Source organism: Gracilinanus agilis, chromosome 1 (assembly GCF_016433145.1).
Source record: "Gracilinanus agilis isolate LMUSP501 chromosome 1, AgileGrace, whole genome shotgun sequence".
Taxonomy (NCBI): domain Eukaryota; kingdom Metazoa; phylum Chordata; class Mammalia; order Didelphimorphia; family Didelphidae; genus Gracilinanus; species Gracilinanus agilis.
In genome coordinates, this window is record NC_058130.1 from 339947900 (window position 1) to 339966336 (window position 18437).

The 18437-nt window shown below is 38.7% G+C and overlaps 1 protein-coding gene across 1 annotated transcript in view; it reads left to right on the plus strand.

Annotated features, from left to right (window-relative positions):
- The window catches only part of ANKDD1B (ankyrin repeat and death domain containing 1B), a 97337-nt gene that overhangs the window by 28338 nt on the left and 50562 nt on the right, over positions 1-18437 (plus strand). Inside the window, 5 exon segments of the mRNA XM_044657699.1 lie at positions 13-111; positions 3718-3816; positions 3918-4022; positions 13037-13135; positions 14806-14904. Coding sequence (XP_044513634.1) covers positions 13-111; positions 3718-3816; positions 3918-4022; positions 13037-13135; positions 14806-14904 — 501 coding nt within the window.

The following is an 18437-nucleotide window of genomic DNA, read 5'->3' on the forward strand; positions in this document are numbered from 1 at the left end:
ATGTTTACTTAGATGAAACGCACAGCCCTGCATTTTGCTGTGGGTGGAAACCATTTATCAGCAGTAGAATTCCTTCTCAATCACAAGGCCAGAGTGGACATTGCTGATAAGGTAAGCTCATCTTTACCTAATAGAATCATTTGAAACATTTCCATGAAAAAAAACTAGTATAGTAGAAAAAGAAAAAGCTACTGATTAAAAAAAAAAAAAAAAAAGATGGTCTTTTATCCCTAAGGGATAATCAATTGTCTTTTCTCTGGTGGTAGCTATATATAAGGTTTCCTTGCAACATCTTCACATAGATATTAAATGTCTTTTATAGGTAGAAATGACACTCCTAACCTACCACAGACAGGAGCTATGCTTTGGACTGTTTGTTCAGTGATGGTGATGAATTCCACAAGTGACTCTTGGGACCAATAGCTCGCATTTATTTGCAAGAGAGCAAAAAATACAGTCTGTGGCTATGGAACAGCCTTTAGCAAATTAGTTCACAGAGGGACTGAACCCATGACTTTGCTCTTGAGATAAAAATGTACCAATCACCTGAGCTAATAAACCACAAACATGTCTCCTCATATTCACAAATTCTCCCACCCACAATGCTTCCTGCCCACCTACCCTGTTTCTCCTTTGTATTACTGCTCCGTACCAAAAAACAGAAGGTATGGGTTTAAAAAACTGAGACCAAGAGGATTAAGGGATTTACCCAGGGTCCCATAGGTAGTAAATGTCTGAGGCCAGATTTGAACTTAAGATGAGTCTCCCTGACTCCAAATCCAGTGCCCTATCTACTGTGCCACCTAGCTGTCCAGTCACACTTGAACAGAAATTGGATACCAACTTCCCTTTCTAATTTTAACTACTGTTACTCATTGATATTGTTCAGTTTTGTCTGACTCTTCATGAATCCATTTGTGGGTTTCTTAGCAAAGATACCAGAGTGGCTTGCCATTTCCTTCTCCAGCTCATTTGACAGTGCTGGAGACGGAGGCAAGCAGGGTCAAGTGACTTACCCAGGGTCACATAGGTGGTAAATGTCTGAAGCCAGAATTGAACTCAGAAAGATGAATCTTCCTGATTCCAGGCCAAGTACTTTAACCAAGGTGCCACCTAGCTGCCTTTTATAGTACCTGGAAATATTTCTTGTTTATGTCAACCTTAGTTTTCTGTTCCCAGGAGGCTTTGCTAATGACTCTCAATGAGATTATCCCATCTTCCCTTTTTGGTGTTGGAAAATGTTGCAATCACTGGCTGTTCCAAATTTTACTTTTTTTTTTTTTATAAATAGATGTGAAATTGGTCCAGTTGTAGAGCATCATTTAAATTCAGTCCTTGTCTATTTCCCATTGAGTAGCCAATTATATTCCATCAATAACAGAGAGAAAACTTTTCCTGACTTGTTTTCTCTTTGGGGCTTTTCCAAAATATATATTTGTCTTTTTCTATAAATGTAATATGTTCCTGGCAAGTTTGACTGTATCATAAATTCAAAGATGAAACATAATTCCTATCAGGTAAGACATAGAGCACTTTCCTATATATCTTATTTCCCTGCCCCTCGCTCCCCAAAAGATGGCCAATTTTAGTATTTTTATAAATTAACCTAATTACACTTTGGTGCTTGAATGTGTAAAGAACTTAAAAAAATTTACAGGTAGGCTACTATCATGCATAGTCTGTTCTGCCAATTAATTAAATGAGCAATAAGTCCTATGGGACTTAGACTCTTCAGTTGCCTCTTTTAAACTCTCACTTCACATCAATCTTCTTTTATCTATTCACATAGCTGTTACCTTGGCCCAGGCCCTCCCCACCTCTCACCTAGACTATTACAACAGCCTTTGATTTGTAGTCTGTTTCCAGACTCTTCTCTGAAATCCATTCTCTATTAATAGGTGCCAAAGCAATTTGACCAAGTTATTGCCTTGCTCAAGCAATTCTAGTGTAGCAGATTAGCCAATATGACAGTAAAGGAAAGTGTTAAATGTTGGAGGAAATGTGGCACAATTGGGACACCAATGCATTGCTGGTGGAATTGTGGACTGATCCATCCAGTTATTCTGTGGGGCAATTTGGAACTATGCCCAAAGGGCTATAAAACAATGCATACTCTTTGTTCCAGTAATACCACTACTAGTTCTGTATCCCAAAGAGATTTAAAAAAATAAAGGGAGAAAGGACCTATTTGTACAAAATTATCTATAGCTGCTCTTTTTATGGAGGCCAAGAATTGGAAACAAAAGGGATGTCCATCGATTGGGTAATGGCTGAACAAATTGTGATATGTGATAGAATAGCAATGTGCTCTAAGGAATGATGAACGGGATGATTTCAGAAAGAACTGGAAAGCTCTACATGAACTGATGTAGAGCGAAATAAGCAGAACCATGAGAACATTGTATACAGCAACAGCAATTGTGGAATGATCAAATGTGATAGACTTTGCTACTAACAATACAATGGTCTAGGTAAGACAGTTCTGAGAGCCTTAAGACAATCCTATCTACCTCCAGAGAACTATTGGAGTCAGAATACAGATAAAAGCATATGATTTTGAACTTATTTATTTGGATTTTTGTTTGGGGGTTTTGGTTTTATATGAGTATTTTGAACAATATGGAAATGTTTTGCATGATAATAAATGTATAACTCAGATCAAATTGCATGCCTGCTCTGGGAGCAGGGAGAGAAGGGAGAAAGGGAGACAATTTGGATCATATAATTTCAGAAAATTTATGTGGAAATTCAAAAAATAAATTTATGTATAGTATTACAATAATCACAACTTATATAATCTTATAACTATTATTATCTTATAGAATAATTATTATTATCATCTTATATAATCTTATAACTATTATTATTACACATAACAATAAGAATAGCTGTCAACCTGATTCTCAATGATCCAATTCTAATAATTAATAATAACCCATGCCCTTAAAAACTTTGAGCTCATGAATTTTGTATCTCACCAAACCAAATGAAACTTATTAAAGAATTCTTCTGAAGTTTCTGCAATCTATTCATCAATTTCAAAAAATGTTAAAGTCTGACCTTCTGGTTACAGAAAGTCAAGCTTTTTGTAACTTAATTTTGACTGTGATCCAGTTTTCGTAGTTTTTGCTTTCTATGCATCTATGAAGCTTTTAAATAATGGTAGATTTGAGGTTAGCGATTATTTGGGGTTGGGGAATAATATGGTAGAGGATGGATTTTTACTCAAGATACTATTTGACTCCTACAAATATCTTGTGGAGCAAGAAGATAGTCCAATGGATAGAGTGTCAGTCCTGGAGCCAGGAGGACTGTAGTTCAAAACTGACCTCAGAGGGGCAGCTGGGTAGTTCAGTGGATTGAGAGCCAGGCCTAGAGACAGGAGGTCCTAGGTTCAAATCCGGCCTCAGACACTTCCCAGCTGTGTGACCCTGGGCAAGTCACTTGACCCCCATTGCCTACCCTTACCAATCTTCCACCTATAAGTCAATACATAGAAGTTAAGGGTTTAAAATAAAACAAACAAACAAACAAAAAAAAAAACAACTGACCTCAGACACTGACTGTGACCTTGAGTGAGTCACTTTAACCCTCTTTGCCTCAGTTTTCTCATTTGTAAAAACCCAAGTCAGTCATCTTTCTCTATAATGACAATATGTGTGGTACCATGAAATATAAGGACATTCATATCTTGTCTCTCATTGATATTTTTGGAAGCATGGCTTGACCGTCCTTCATCTTGCAGCCTGGTCTGGAAGTTTAGAAATCATGCTAATGTTAGTGAAAGCTGGAGCTGATCAGAAAGCCAAGAATCAGGTATGTCTGCCCTACCTGGTCACCTGTGTCAAATAAGCACCTGCCATATTGGTGCTGGGAACTTCTGATCCTTAATAAATATCTTATTTGGTTTTCTTTAGGATGGGATGACCATACTCCATTTTGCAGCTCAGAACAATAATGTGAGAATCGTGGATTATCTTATCCTGGATCTTCATCTGAAAGAACTAAATCAGCAAGATGAGGTATGTGTCTCCTGATGCGGGATAAGCTTCTCAAGGGCCTAAACCCTACTCTCTGTCCAGCCAGAGCCTGTTCAGCCACCATGAATGGACCTAAACCTCTGTGTTAGCAGAACTGGGACTGGGAGCTAGGAGATAAGTAAGGATAGGGTTGACAGTGAGAGCATCCCTACAAGGGGAAGGCAGAAACAATAGCTAACTAGATCAGGAGTTCTTAACTTTTTCTCTCTGCCATGGACTCCTTTGGTAGTCTGATGAAGTCTAGGAATCCCTTCTCAGAATAATGTTTTTAGATGCATAAACACTAAAATTATAAGTAGTAAAAGTATATAGGATTCAAAGGAAAATAATTCTATTAAAATAAAGATGTCATTCTTTTTCCTAAGTTCATAGATCCTCTGAAAATCTATCCATGGGCCCTTAGGAAGGGGTGGAGGGTGGTTTGTGGATCCCAAGTTAACAACTCCTTCCCTGCCCTGTGCGGCAATATCTAAATAAATATGGCCAACATCTAAATAAATCAAACCATACCACTTTTGATTTTACACTTCAAAATCTTGCCTTGGTTTCCTCCCAGCAGAATTTTACAATATGTAGCTAGGGTCAGTAGTGTAAGTGTCCACAAATCAACTTTTTAAGACCAATTCAACTAAAGGTAGAAAACAGAGACCTCTGGATACCAGTTCCTGTTGATTGACCTCCTAGCACCCAAGACCAGGTAGAGAAGGGTACGTGTGTATGTGTGTGTGTCTTTTTGTTGTTTTTCTTTAGTTTTTCTTTAAACCCCTACCTTCTGTCTTAGAAATATATATAGATTCTAAGGCAGAAGAGTGGTAAGAGATAGGCAGTAAGGGTTAAATGACTTTCATAGGATCACACAGCTAGAAAATATTTGAGGCCAAATTTGAATCCATGACCTCTCATCTCTAGATCTGGCTCTCTATCTACTGAGTCACCTAGCTACTCCTAGCTTCCTGTTTTAATTTTAATTAAATTAAATTCCTCTTTTAATTAATTTAGTTAGTTTTGCTGCCTTCTATTGGGTATTTGATTCAAGCGATTGGTTTTTTTTTTTTTGGGTGGGGGTTACTTCATCTCATTATAGGGGCAGCTAGGTGGCACAGTGGATAGAGTGCTGGTTCTAGAATCAGAAAGACTCATCTTTCTGAGTTTGAATCTGGCCCCAGATACTTACTAGCTGTATGATCCTGGGCAAGTCATTTAACTCTATTTGCCTCAGTTTCCTTATCTGTAAAATGAGCTGGAGAAGGAAATGGCAAAACACTTTGCCAAGAAAACCCCAAATGGAGTCACCAAGTGTTGAACATAACTGAACAACAATAAACATCACAGGAATAATCAATACAGTTGTTTCATGTTACTAAAGAGGTCTCCCAATATGGAACTGGTATGCTCTCATGGATATCTAGGAAGTCTAGATGGTAAGCATTAGAGAGGGCTGACCCATTAGTCCAGCTGCTAGAGTCTTTGGTTTGAGTCTAGTATACAGAACAGGTTTGGTGACCAAGAAAACCTTTGTCCCACTTTTCCTGACTCTTTTTATAACATGCAGAGGCTCTGCTTACAGTCTCTTCTCGACCTGCCACTGGGGAATTTGAAAAGACTGGGGACTGTATAAGCAATGCTGAACTTTAGCTCCTTGATAGAATCTTGTATTATTGAAGCTGTCTCAGAAAGATGTCAGCATAGAACAACAACAATAAAATGTACTTGCCCGGGATCCAGTCCAATAGCACTATATCACTTAACTGCTTATTTTGCTTTTGTCAGTTTTCTTAGCCTGTCTCCTCTCTGTTCCCTCATTCATACAATGACTGGGTCGGACCAGTTGGTTTCTGAGATATCTTCCAGTCCTAGGTCTATGGCCTGTGGTATCACACAAGGCCACTGGCTTCTCATAGCCAAAGTGAATTGCCCATCCCTGAATATGGCGGGCCCTTACAACAGTGTAGTTTGGTCCCTGCTCTCCTAGAGTCCTGTTTTTATTAGTCAGCATCTGAGATCTGTGAGTCGGGGCTTGAGCACACCAAGTGCAGCTTTGAGTAGTCTTCAGGTAATTTATTGTCGATGCTTTGCCTTTTGCTCAGCTGAAAAGGGATTGTGAAATCGGGAACATTTTGTTCATAAGCTTAATCAGATAGAAAGAGATCTGTCACCTTCACCCCCATTCTACTGTAAACAGAAAATAATAGGCAGCAGAATATTTGCTCTGGCCTGGGAAGATAAAGATAAAAAGGTGTTTGCCTAGAGGGAGCTCCCCATGCTACAGATTAGACTGGGTCACTGGTGATAGCACTTGAAAAATTAATAGGACCCTTTCCCTCCTGGAAAGAGAGAGTATGGGTAAGGAGTGATGAGGGAGTCTAGAGGTCCCTCCCAATTCTCTAATTCTCAAGTTGCTCTACCAGAGAGAGGACAGAGAAAGGGAGGAAATGTTTAGATGGATGTTTGATGATATATAGTCAGCCTGTATCAGTGTGCAAACTCCCTTCTGGCTCTAGAAAAAGAAATGTACAAAAACATTTGAGAAAAGACATAAGGAAGGGCTTTGGGGGGATATCCATAAAATTGCTGAGCATTTGTGAATGTTTATAGGGCTTTACAATCTTGGGTCAGATTCAAATAATGGGAGATTCTGTTGGCCCCAAAGAGGAAAGATGTGTGAGGTCTTGGAGGAGGGAGGCCTTGTGGAGGGGGGAAATAATGAGCATGAAGGTCCCTGAGAAGAAATGTGAGATGTTTTATGGAACTGAGGTCAACAGTCAATACAGCAATCAATTTAAGTGGAGGATTTTCCCAGTAAATGGGGGTGAAACTATCACGAATTTAAATCCATTAGAGAAGAGAGAGAGTCTGTGGAAGCTTCATCTTGGAACAGGAATTGAATAACTTTAATAATGTATATACATCTTGGAAGAAGATTTTAACCTTTTTTTAAAAGCTTAGGAATGGCATATAATTTAAAGGCCAGAAAGACTTCAGTCAGGGGAAAAAGGCCAGCTAGCTTGGTTAAGGGAGGGTAACTACAGCTTCAATTATACAAACAACATAAATGAAGTCAAACACTTTAACCTCAGTCAGAAAGGGCAAAGCTGACCCAAAGGGCCTCTCATCATAGTTGATCTGACCGCATTTTTAAGTGATTTTATTATGTACAGAAAGTTTTCCTTAGGTTGAACACACACACACACACACACACACACACACACACACACACACACCCCACTCCCTCCACATATGCATATCTGGATTTGAATTCAAAGGGGTGAGGTTAAAATATCAGCTCTGTGACTTTGGACAAATCATTTAACCTTGGGCTGCAGTTTCCTCATCTGGTGGGACAAGATGACTAAGATTTTCTTCCAGCTATAGAATCCAGCATATACTAACATATGAATATATGCAAAGCACATACCCAAAATCCTCATTCCCACCCCCAACCTCTCCTTTCTTCAAATCTCCTTCTTGTTTTTATAGCTAATTATCTTTTCCTTCTGTGGTGGCTCTTGTTTCTATTCTGGATCCTAGAATCTGGTGAGGAAGAAAGTTGGTGGTATCAGAATGAAAATAAGGTACTGTGGGAAGAAAGCTTAGTTTGATGGAAGGGTGCCTCCCTATAAATTCAGCTCATGGAAATTCTTAGGTTTGAAAAGGGTAATTCCTATGAGAAGAAAATGACTGGCTTAGGTTTTAATGGTAACAGTGATTGTTTACATAATTGTTGCTAGCTTTGATGGTTCACAGATCTATAATGTATTTTTTAAAAGAAAAAAAAAAACCAAACAGGAAATCCAGACATAATGAAATTCCCTTATCTATAGTGCACATAAAATTAAAACTGAACAGGACACTGAGCAAAAAAGGTACCAAGGAAATGGCTCTCCTGCCCTTCTGCACTGCATTCAAAAGAAGGAGAAAAAGAATCAGACTTAGGATGATAGATATAATGCTGGCAAGACTACATTTCTTTTACAGATTAAAAAAACTCTGAGGTCCAAAGTCACACCAGTAGTAGATCATTTCTCTGGGCCTCAGGTAATATTTTGAGTAGGGTTTGAGTAGAGAGGGGTATAGGGGGTGTTCAGGGAGGACTAGCCCCTCTGGTGAGAAGGCTTGCTGAACCCTTTTCAGAGCTGTTCATACACCTTTGGTGTTCACTTTTCACCCAACTCTTGCCTGTGATCTAAGAAGCTGTAGCATGTGCCACCCTCCTGTAAACTGTCTTGGCAGACAGGCTAAACCAGATTGAAGGTAACCATCAGGCCTCAAACCCACCAGGAATTAGGGGGATGTCTACCCCAAGCATATGAAGACCTTCCCCGATGGAATGGATAGATGAGAACAATTCGTTCGAATAGCCATGAAGAAAGCTGAAGCAGATACTTTGGAGTATCTAGATCTTGGTCAGATGCCAAGGTCGTCAACTCCATCCCAGGCTAATTGCCGATTATCCTGACTTTTGTCTTGCCACAGGACTTGGATGACTCTGGAAGAGAGAGTGAGGCTGATGACTTTGTGTAACTGTGCTTCTCTTAAATGCAGTTCAGGAGAAAGTCAAGACCTCTCCTTATGATGTCACTGGTCCTCTTTGAAAACAAAAGACAAGCCAAAAAAAATGTAAAAAGAGGGGGTTAGTGTAATTAACCTTCCAGCTCTATTTGTTTGTTTGATGTTTTTTGTTTTTATTTCACAATTAGTAACAGACACATCTTTTGACCTCTCCCTTATTCAGTAAGCATCCACTGTAACAAAGATTTAAAAACAAGGTGGAGAAGTCCAGCTCAGCAAAACCAACAAACCTATCAACTGTATCTGAAAGCATAAGCAGAAAGAAAAAATAATCATTGAGACATTTTTTTTAAGTGGAGAGAAAAGAATCAAAGGAAGGCCAGATAAGCAGGTTAGTTTTGATAGCTACAATTTGATCTTAAAAAGAAAAAGAAATAGAGACCTGCAGTTTCATGTACAATCAATCCTCTTATTTTTTTTTCCTGTTCTATGTTGTATATTTTAATGCCCATTGTACCTTCATATTTATGAAATGAGGAATAAAAACTAAAAATTAATTTTAAAATGTATTTTCAATATTCTATATCCATAATTCCAGATATCTGCAAAGAGAGAAAGGTATATTTTTTTCTCTCCGGGGCCAATTTTGGTCATTATAATGACACATTATTTAGTTTCTCTTTTTATTCCTTCTTTTTCCATTATTATTATTATTTTTAAAACCTTTGCCTTCCATCTAGTTCTAAGGCAGAAGAGTGGTAAGGGCTAGGCAATGAGGGTTAAGTGACTTGCCCAGGGTCACACAGCTAGGAAGTGTCTGAGGTCACATTTGAACCCAGGACCTCCTGTCTCTGGGCCTGACTCTCAATCCACTGAGCCACACAGCTGCCCTACTTTTTCCATTATTATAGTCATTTGTGCATATCATGTTCTTGATTTTACCAGGCAAACTTTGCCTCATATTTCACTGAAAAAATTGAAGTTATTTGCCAACAATTATCCCTTTCTCCTCCTTCTTAATGCTTATCACTCAGATGCCCTTCTGCCATTATCTCTTCCTTGCTTGCCTTATCACATGAAGCAGTGGTCATTCTCCTTGACAAGGCCACCCCCTCCACAGGAACAAGTGATCCAATCTATCTCATTTTCACCAGTAGATTGCCTCTTCTGTCATCTCCACTTGTTCATTTTTTCCATCTTCTCCCTGTCTACTGGTGACTATTTGAATCCTTATCTTCCCCCCAAATCTGGAATGTGTTCTCCCATACCATTGTAGAAAGCATTTTAGATATCACTGAGGCAATTTCCCTCATTTTCCTGAGGGGGGGTACTGAGGCATGGAAAGGTCACATAGGCCCAAGGTTACATTGCTAGTTAGTATCAGAGTTGGGACAAGGACCCAGATCTCCTGATTCCCACACTGGTGCTTTCCACTATGCCAAGTAAAAGAAGGATTCCAGGAAATATCTTCATATTTAAATCCTGTTGAAAATGAGTTTAAGCAGAGGCAGGAGGATGATTCTAGAGTCTAGACTTTTCTCTCTTTTTTTTTTGATAAAGGAAAATAAGGTGTGTTGTGAAGCTTCATAGAACTGCTTCCCATAGAAATTTATGCCGTTTTTGTTTTTAAAGGTTTCCCACTACCTCATCTTTTTGCTTTAGTTATCTGAAAACAGTGAAGAGTCGGCAGTTTATTCAGTCTAGAAGAGGAGAATTCAAAGCTCTGGCTTCAGGAACCTTCCATAAAAAGGATTTCCTTCCTCCTTCTTCCTTCCTCTCCCCTCCTCCCATTATCCCTTACTAAATAATACACACTTTTGTCTATTCTTACTTTGGCTGTGGTTATAGAAGGCTAGACCAAATTGTAACTGTTTTCTCTTTAAACTGACCCCATTCCCCCCTACTCCAAGGAATGAACTCCAACCTCTCTTTAATCCCTTGAGTTTGAAAAGCATTTTCAGAGTCTCTCAACTTTGCTGATACCATCTTAGCTGTCTCAAAGTGAGCCAAGTGAACACTGGGGCAATTAGTTTGACCAGAAAATCCTGTATTAGAACAAAAACAAAAACAACCCACACTCAGCAAAACCCTTTTTTGTGGCCTGGATTGGCTGGATAGTTTCCTCTATTTTACTTTGTGGTAATAAGCAGATTCATGTATATTTTCTTTTTTTTTTTTAATAGTATTTTTTTTCCTTGTTACAATATTTTAGCATTCTTTTTTTTTTTTAAAGTTTTGAGTTCTAAACTCTCTTCTTTCTTCCAACCTTCCCTCCTCCCTGAGACAACAAGCAATCTGATATAGATTTTACATGTGTTAACATGTAAAACATTTCTCCATATTAGTTGTTTTGTGGAAGAGTTCTCAAATGGAAAAAAAAATGAAATGTAGTATGTTTCAGTCTGCATTTAGAGCCCCGTTCTTTCTTGGAGGGGAGATGGCATTTTTCATTCATGTGCATGATCAAGGCATGTTGGAAATGTATGTACAAGTAAGCTCAGAGACTAAAAAGGAGTTCTGATATTCCAGCACCTAGAATTGTAGCTAGAAAAATTTAATGGGATAAGTGGGGCTAGCTGGCTGGCTTGGTAGATTGAGGGCCAGGCCCAGAGATCAGAAAGTCTTAGGTTCAAATCTGACCTCAGATACTTCCTAGCTGTGTGACCCTGGGCAAGTCACTTAACCCCCATTGCCTAGCCCTTACTGCTCTTCTCCATTAGAACCAATACACAGTATTGGTTCCAAGACTGGTGAGGGTTTTAAATAAATAAATATAGTAAGCATTTCCAAGGTTGTTTTGGCATAGTTGTAGAGCTGGATATGACTCTGCTGAGGGATGGAGTGGTTCAAAGACCTCAGGACACAGGACAGAGAGTAGGATCTTATCCTAGTCAGCAATTTTGTACTTTCCTAACCCTTCTCAATTTCTTTATGAATCCATGTGGGGTTTTCTTAGTGGAGATAATGGAATACTTTTAAGTTTCCTTCTCCAGCTATTTTTACAGATAAGGAAACTGAGGCTGGCAGGGTTAAGTGACTTGCCCAGGGTCACACAGCTAGTGTCTGAGGTCAAATTTGAACTGAGATAAATCTTCCCACCTCCTGACTCAGCTCTCTATCCACTGAACTACCAATTTTGTTCTTTTTTTAAAATCTTACTACTAATACTTTAGACATGGCACAACTTGGAGGAAGGGGAAACTTTTTGTCTGCCTTATGTTGTTGCAATAGTGGGTATACTCCCACTCCATAAAAATTAATCAATAAACATTTAAGTATCCACTATGTGCCAAGTGTTAGAAATTGACTCTTTGCCATTGTGGATCCTCACCAAATTGGTGAGAAATTCCAACAATTTGACTCAGGAGTAAGGCTGAGATGTCAGAGAGTCGTTGCCACTTCTTATATTCATTCCTCCCATAAGTGTTTATTAAATTAATGCCTACATAGTAGTCCAGGCCTGACCAAATCGACCTTAGCAGTTAATTAAAAGAATTTTCCTTAGCCAAAGCAAGGGAAGAGCATTTAAACGGGGCCAGGTTCATCCATGAGGATTCAGCTAAATGCAGCTTCCTTGGGTTGGTGTTGGTTGAGAAACTTGTCTGCCAGTCAGAAGCCCCAGCTCTTTGTCCAGGTTCTTTTGTCCTCTTTTGTAAAGAAGAAGTATTAGTGCTGGAGCCAATCACATTTGGAGGCTAAGTTACAATCCCTTTTAGGGAAAAATTTGCCTAGTCTATGTGGGTAGTGTTTTAGAATAAATCAGCCCAACCTACTGGCAAGATCCTGGAAAATACTGCTTCTAACAAAGCCTACTATGTGCCAGACATTAAGACCAGAGGATACAAAGAGTAACAGAAAAGAAAAAAACCAACAACAACAGTAGTTTAGAGGAGTTTTCCCTTGACACCCTAGGAACCTAGCAAGCCCCTTTCAAGAGAATTTTCTTGGGGCACCTAGGTGATGGGGTGGTTAAAGAGCTAGGTCTGGATATGAGAGGTCCTGGTTCAAATTTGGGCTCAGACACTTCCTAAATGTGTGATCCCCATTGCTGAGCCCTTACCACTCTTCTCTCTTAGAACCTATACTTAGTATTGATTCTAATATGGAAGGTAAGAATTAAAAAAAAAAAAAGAATCCTCTTCAACCTCTTTTTTCTGAGGAAAATTCCTTCCTTGGGTCCAAATGCCACCAAGCTCTGGCTGGAATAATGTGTATATTAGTAACAAAACAGATAGGGATTGCACTGGATAGACTGTTGAGCCTGGAGTCAGGAAGACCTACTAGCTGTGTGACTTTGGCCAAGTCATTTAACCTTTGTTTGCCTCCTTTCCTCATCCATTAAGTGGAGATAATAATAGCACCTACCTTCCAGGGTTGTTGTGAAGACCAGATGAGATAATAATTATAAAGCACCTAGCACAGTGCCACATTATGTAAATGTTAACTCATATTATCATTACAGCAACAAAAATACAATTGCTTTTCAGAAAGGAAGAAAGCCATTTCTTTTGGCTACTGAAAGGGGACATGTTGAAATGGTAGAAAAATTCATCGAACTCAACCTGCTCACTTCAGAAAAAGATAAGGTGACCTCCTTTTTCTATAACTTTGGTGGAACCCTTCTAAGTATAATGGGCACAGGTCAGTAACAATCAGCAATAAGAAGCTTTTAAAAAAATTTTTATTTCCACAGTTACATGATTCTTGTTGTCTCCCTTCTCCTTTTTCTCCCCCCTCCCAGAGTTGACAAGCAATTTCACTGGGTTATACATATATTAAAGGAAACAAACTCTACTTACATCCTAATAAGAGAGAGAAAAGTACTTATAAAATATACAGCATAATACAAAATTCACTAGTAATTGGGGAGGTCAGGGAAATTTTCAAGCAGAAGATGCTATTGAGTGGCATAGCTAGAACTTATTTTTGCACAAGCAGGTCTTTCTCTTTTGTTTTATCTCTTTGGGATACAGACCTAGTAGTGGTATTACTGGATCAAAGGGGATGCTTTGTTTTATAGCTCTTTGGGCATAGTTTTGAACTCCTCTCTAGAAGGATGGATAAGTTCACAACTCCACCAGCAAGGCATCAGTGTCCCAACTTTGCCATATCCCCTCTAAAATTTATCATTTTCCTTTACTGACATATTGGCCAATCTGATTGGTCTGAGGTTGTACCTCAGAAGTGTTTATTTTGCATTTTTCTAATCAAGATGGGTTTAGGATTTTTTTTCATATGATTATTAATAGCTTTGATTTCTTCCTCTGAAAACTCCCCATTTATGACATATCCTTTGACCATTTGTCAATTGGGGAATGACTTATATTCTTATAAATTTGACTTAGTCCAGAACTTATTTATTCTGGTTGTATTATCTAGGACAGTGGTTCCCAAACTTTTTTGGCCTACAGCCCCCTTTCCAGAAAAAAGATTACTTAGCCCCCTGGAAATTAATTATTTTTATTTTAATAGCAATTAAAATAAAATAGAAAAGATAAATGCACCTGAGGCCATCACCGCTCCACCCTGGATCAATGCAGCACCCACCAGGGGGCGGTAGTGCCTACTTTGGGAATCACTGATCTAGAACAAGCCTTCTTTGGTAACTTCTTTCTATTATAAATTTTGAGCCACTTACCTACCCAGTCAATAGCACCTTTACCCAAGAGTGGGTAAAAAAAAAAAGTGATTGGCAGCTGTATGTGTGGAATAATTCCATTTTGAATGCCAACTGAAATCAGATTAAATCTTTTAGAAGATCCAGATATTGGAGGGCTTTGTTTTCCCTTTGTGTGGTGAAAGTGAGGAAGGGAGGTAGGATGGAATGGGAGAAAGGAGAGAGGAAGGTAGAGGAAGGGAAAGGAAGGTAGTGGTCCCCAGCCCCAGCAGGGGGAAATTGACCAGAGCCCTCAAATGAATGATCAGAGAGCAACTTAGGGTTTTGAATAGCTAGGTTTTATTTAGGTTAGGAAGGGGGAAGGTCTAGGGAAAACTAGGAGATAGGAAGAAAGGGAAAAAGGTGCCAAGAAAGAGATCAGGGTCTTAGGGTAGAGAGAGCTAGCTCAACTCCAGGGTCAGCAAAAAGGTGCCAACTTTCCTTTTTATACTTTCTCTGACACCTCCCACAAAGGAAGTGGGAGGTGTCAGGGGAAGTTGTAGCAAAGAGAATCCTAGGAGACGTAGTATTCCAGGGCTTACAACCATTCCAAATGACACACCTTCCTTGGGATTTTACCTCATGTGTTCCTAATTGTAGGAAGGAAATACAGCTTTGCACCTAGCAGCAAAGCATGGTCACACCAATATTGTAGAGATGCTGATAACCCAGTGGCAAGAAATAAATGAACCCAATGAGGTAAGTGAATGTCCTCATCATAGAAGGGTAAGGGTGTGATGTCATCAAAGATATACAACAGTAATTATTTTTTAATCTTACTTTCTGTCTCAGAATTGATATATAATATCATTTCCAAGGCTAGGCAATTGAGGTTAAGTGTTTTGCCCAAGGTCACACAGCTAGGAAATGTCTGAGGTTCACATTTGAACCCAGGACCTCCAGGCCTGGCTGACTACCCACTGAGTCATTTAGCTGCCCCTTCAATGACTTTTAAGGAAAGATTCCAGGAAGAAAAAAAATCCCCTCTTTCTGGCTGTACAAATTATATAATGTAAGAAGGAATTTAGTGACAGCTGGGTGCCTAACTCATTGCCTTGGACCCAATACTTAGTATTAATTCTAAGAAGGTAAAGTTTTTTTTTTTTTTTTTAAAAAGAACTTAAATCCTATTTTTTTCTTAAATATTGCATGACAATTTTCCAACTCAGTATCACTTAACATCTGTTTATGTCAATGATTCCTTATGACCCTCTGATGGTTCTGATGATGTCTCAAGGAAGCTGTATTTAATCTAATTTAATAAGTGCTTAATCACAATCTCTAGGGCTGTATAGAGTCCCACCTGTACCCCTGAGTGGACAAACTGCCTTGGTCCTTAATTTTCAACCTTTGTTTTCTTTAATTCCTCTTTATCAACATTTTGGTCTTAACCTCTCCTTATTCCCTCTCACTCCACATATTCAATTAGTTCCAAATCTTGTCATTTCTATCTCAACATCATTTCTGAATTATTTTCTTCTTTCTCCTCACATAACTACTCCTCTTGTACAGACCCTTATTGCTGCTTGCCAGAATTATGTCCATAAAAATGGCCTTGAGGTCTTCCATGTCTGACCAAGCCTCATAGCATCTGCTTCAGCCCCTTTCAGATCTGTTGAAACTTGAGGGGAACATCCACCTACTCAGTGTTGATTACTCACAACGTGGTATAGCTCATCCATTGAGAGAGTTTTATTGGAGTGTGGTTTCTGTGCACACCTCAGTTTCTCGGAGCCACAGGTAAGAGTTGGGTAACAGGTGGATATCAAAGAGGTATGAGCAGCCCTGAAAATGGCTCAGCGAGCCCTCATACCAGAGGTGTTAGTCCTTACTGAATACCTCATACATTTTAAAACTTTTGATTTTATTTATTTAGTTTAAAAAATGTTTCCAAGGTTACATGATTCTTGTTGTCTCCCTCTCCTCTTCCCTCCCTACTCCTGGAGCTGACAAGCAATTTCACTGGGTTATCACTCAAATCCCATTTCCACATTATTCATTTTTATAATAGAGTAATCTTTTAAAACTAAAACCCCAAGTCATATATCCATATAAACAAGTGATCAATCATATGTTTTCATTTGCATTTCTGCTCCCACAGTTCTTTCTCTAGACGTGGATATCATTCTTTCTTAAGTCCCACAGGATTGTCCTGGATCATTGCATTGCTTTTAGTAGCAAAGTCAATTACATTTGATCATTCCATAATGGTAAAGGGAACTCCTAGATGAGGAAACTTTCTCTACCAGTCCAGGTTAAGGTATTTGCTATAATTTAAAGTTGCCTAGAGGTACTAAGTGGTTAAGTAATTTTTTCAGGATCACAATCAGCATGTGTCCTAGTCAAAACTTCAATAGGACTTCCTGACTTTGAGGTCAGTTCCTGATTCACTATGACTTTGTGCCTTATAATTTTGTTTGAGTGTGTGTTTATATGTGAATGTGTTGCCTTCCACCTCACAAGGCAAACTCCTTGAGGACAGGGACTATTTTGTTAAGCTGAAAATTCCTGGGACATTACAGGCATTTAATAAATGCTTGATCATTGTGTAAATAATAAATAATGGTCACAATCTCTAGGGCTATATAGAGACCCACCTGTATCCTTGAGTGGACAAACTGCCTTGGTCCATATGCTTGTTATTGAGGGGGCTAAACTCATTTTAGATCTAGAATGTACATTATGAAGATATCTATCCAACTGGTAGCAGAGGGTATCATTTACTGAAAACTTTGCTTTGTTCCCAGCAGCCACAAAATATTCTTGCATGGGTTGACCACCTAAAAGGGAAGTTGGGGACTGAGGGAATATAAGTTGAGAGGTTTAAAGATTTCAGCATGATGTCAAGCCTGTGGTGTCTAGCTCTGATGGAGTTAGAGCTTTTTCTTCTTTAGATAGACAGACTGGATTTTTATTAAGGTTTTTTAGGAATGGGGGATGTGGGAAGGTTAATCAAATAGGTGACATAGCAGAAAAATGAGTATCATATCAGTGATCAATGACAAGATAAAAAAGCTGGATTCTAAGACAATAGAGTAGCTCAAAGCAGAAGTTCATTTTACCTTCAGCACACTGGCCCTATCTGATACAAATGCTAAATGAGTGCCTTAGACATTACAAAGAGACTGTAGAGATAGCTAGCCAGCCTTCTGGACTGCAGGTGTGGGGAGGGGTTAGAATATCACAAAATTTGAGCTCCAATTCAGTTCAAGGATCCAGATCAATCATGTGAAATATTAGAACCATATCCATAAGTCTGGTACAATGAGCACTTTGCTCATTAGAGTTAGCTTTTGAGTACATCTTTGATACTTTTATGATTTGTTTATACCTGGAATTCCAATGCACTTGTCATGTAAGAGATGTATTATAGTTATCTTGTTATGTCAATTATCCCTCTATTAGTCTTCATAAGGGAAGGGACAGTATCTTTTCTAAACTTTGCATCTTGACGTAGTGCTTAGCATGGTATTCCATATACTGTACTTGGTCCAAAATATATGTTCATTGAATAAACAAATGGGTTCTTGTGTTTCTTGGTTTATATCCTCCCTAGTTACTCTCCTCTGGTTTATGTATGTAGCATGGGGAAGATGGAGGAATTAACTCTGAGCAAAAATTCAGGGAATTGAAGTGGGGCAGGAAATCCTTTAAATATCATATGAACACAGATTTATTGTGATGCTTAGAATTGGAGTCCATTTACTCCCAGAGTAGTTATTAGGAAAGACTAACCTTTAAAAATTAGCTAGCTACATAATTACATAGCTAGCTACATTCAACAAACAACAAACATTCATGAAAGTTCAAAGTTCTATGCAAAGAACTAGGCTAGTACCACAAAAATTAAAATTAATACATAATAATTTTAAATGTTATGTTTTTAAGATTTATTAATAATCACTAGAAGTAAAGGAATAAAAAATAACAAAATAAAACCACATCCCAAGCTAATCTACCTATTCAAAAGTCCTGCCTTCACAGTTGCCCTCATTCCAAGAGAAGAGACCTAGACCTAGAAATCCACCAAATTTATCTCCTGTCTACGTCAGCCCTTAATGACAGGAAGTCAGTGGGCTCTTGGGTAATGTAGTTTTAAACATTTATTAATATTCATTTTTAACATGGTTACATGATTCATGCTCCTCCTTTCCCCTTCACCTCCCGCACTCCCCCCACCCATGGCCAACGCACATTTCCACTGGTTTTGTCATGTGTCCTTGATCAAGACC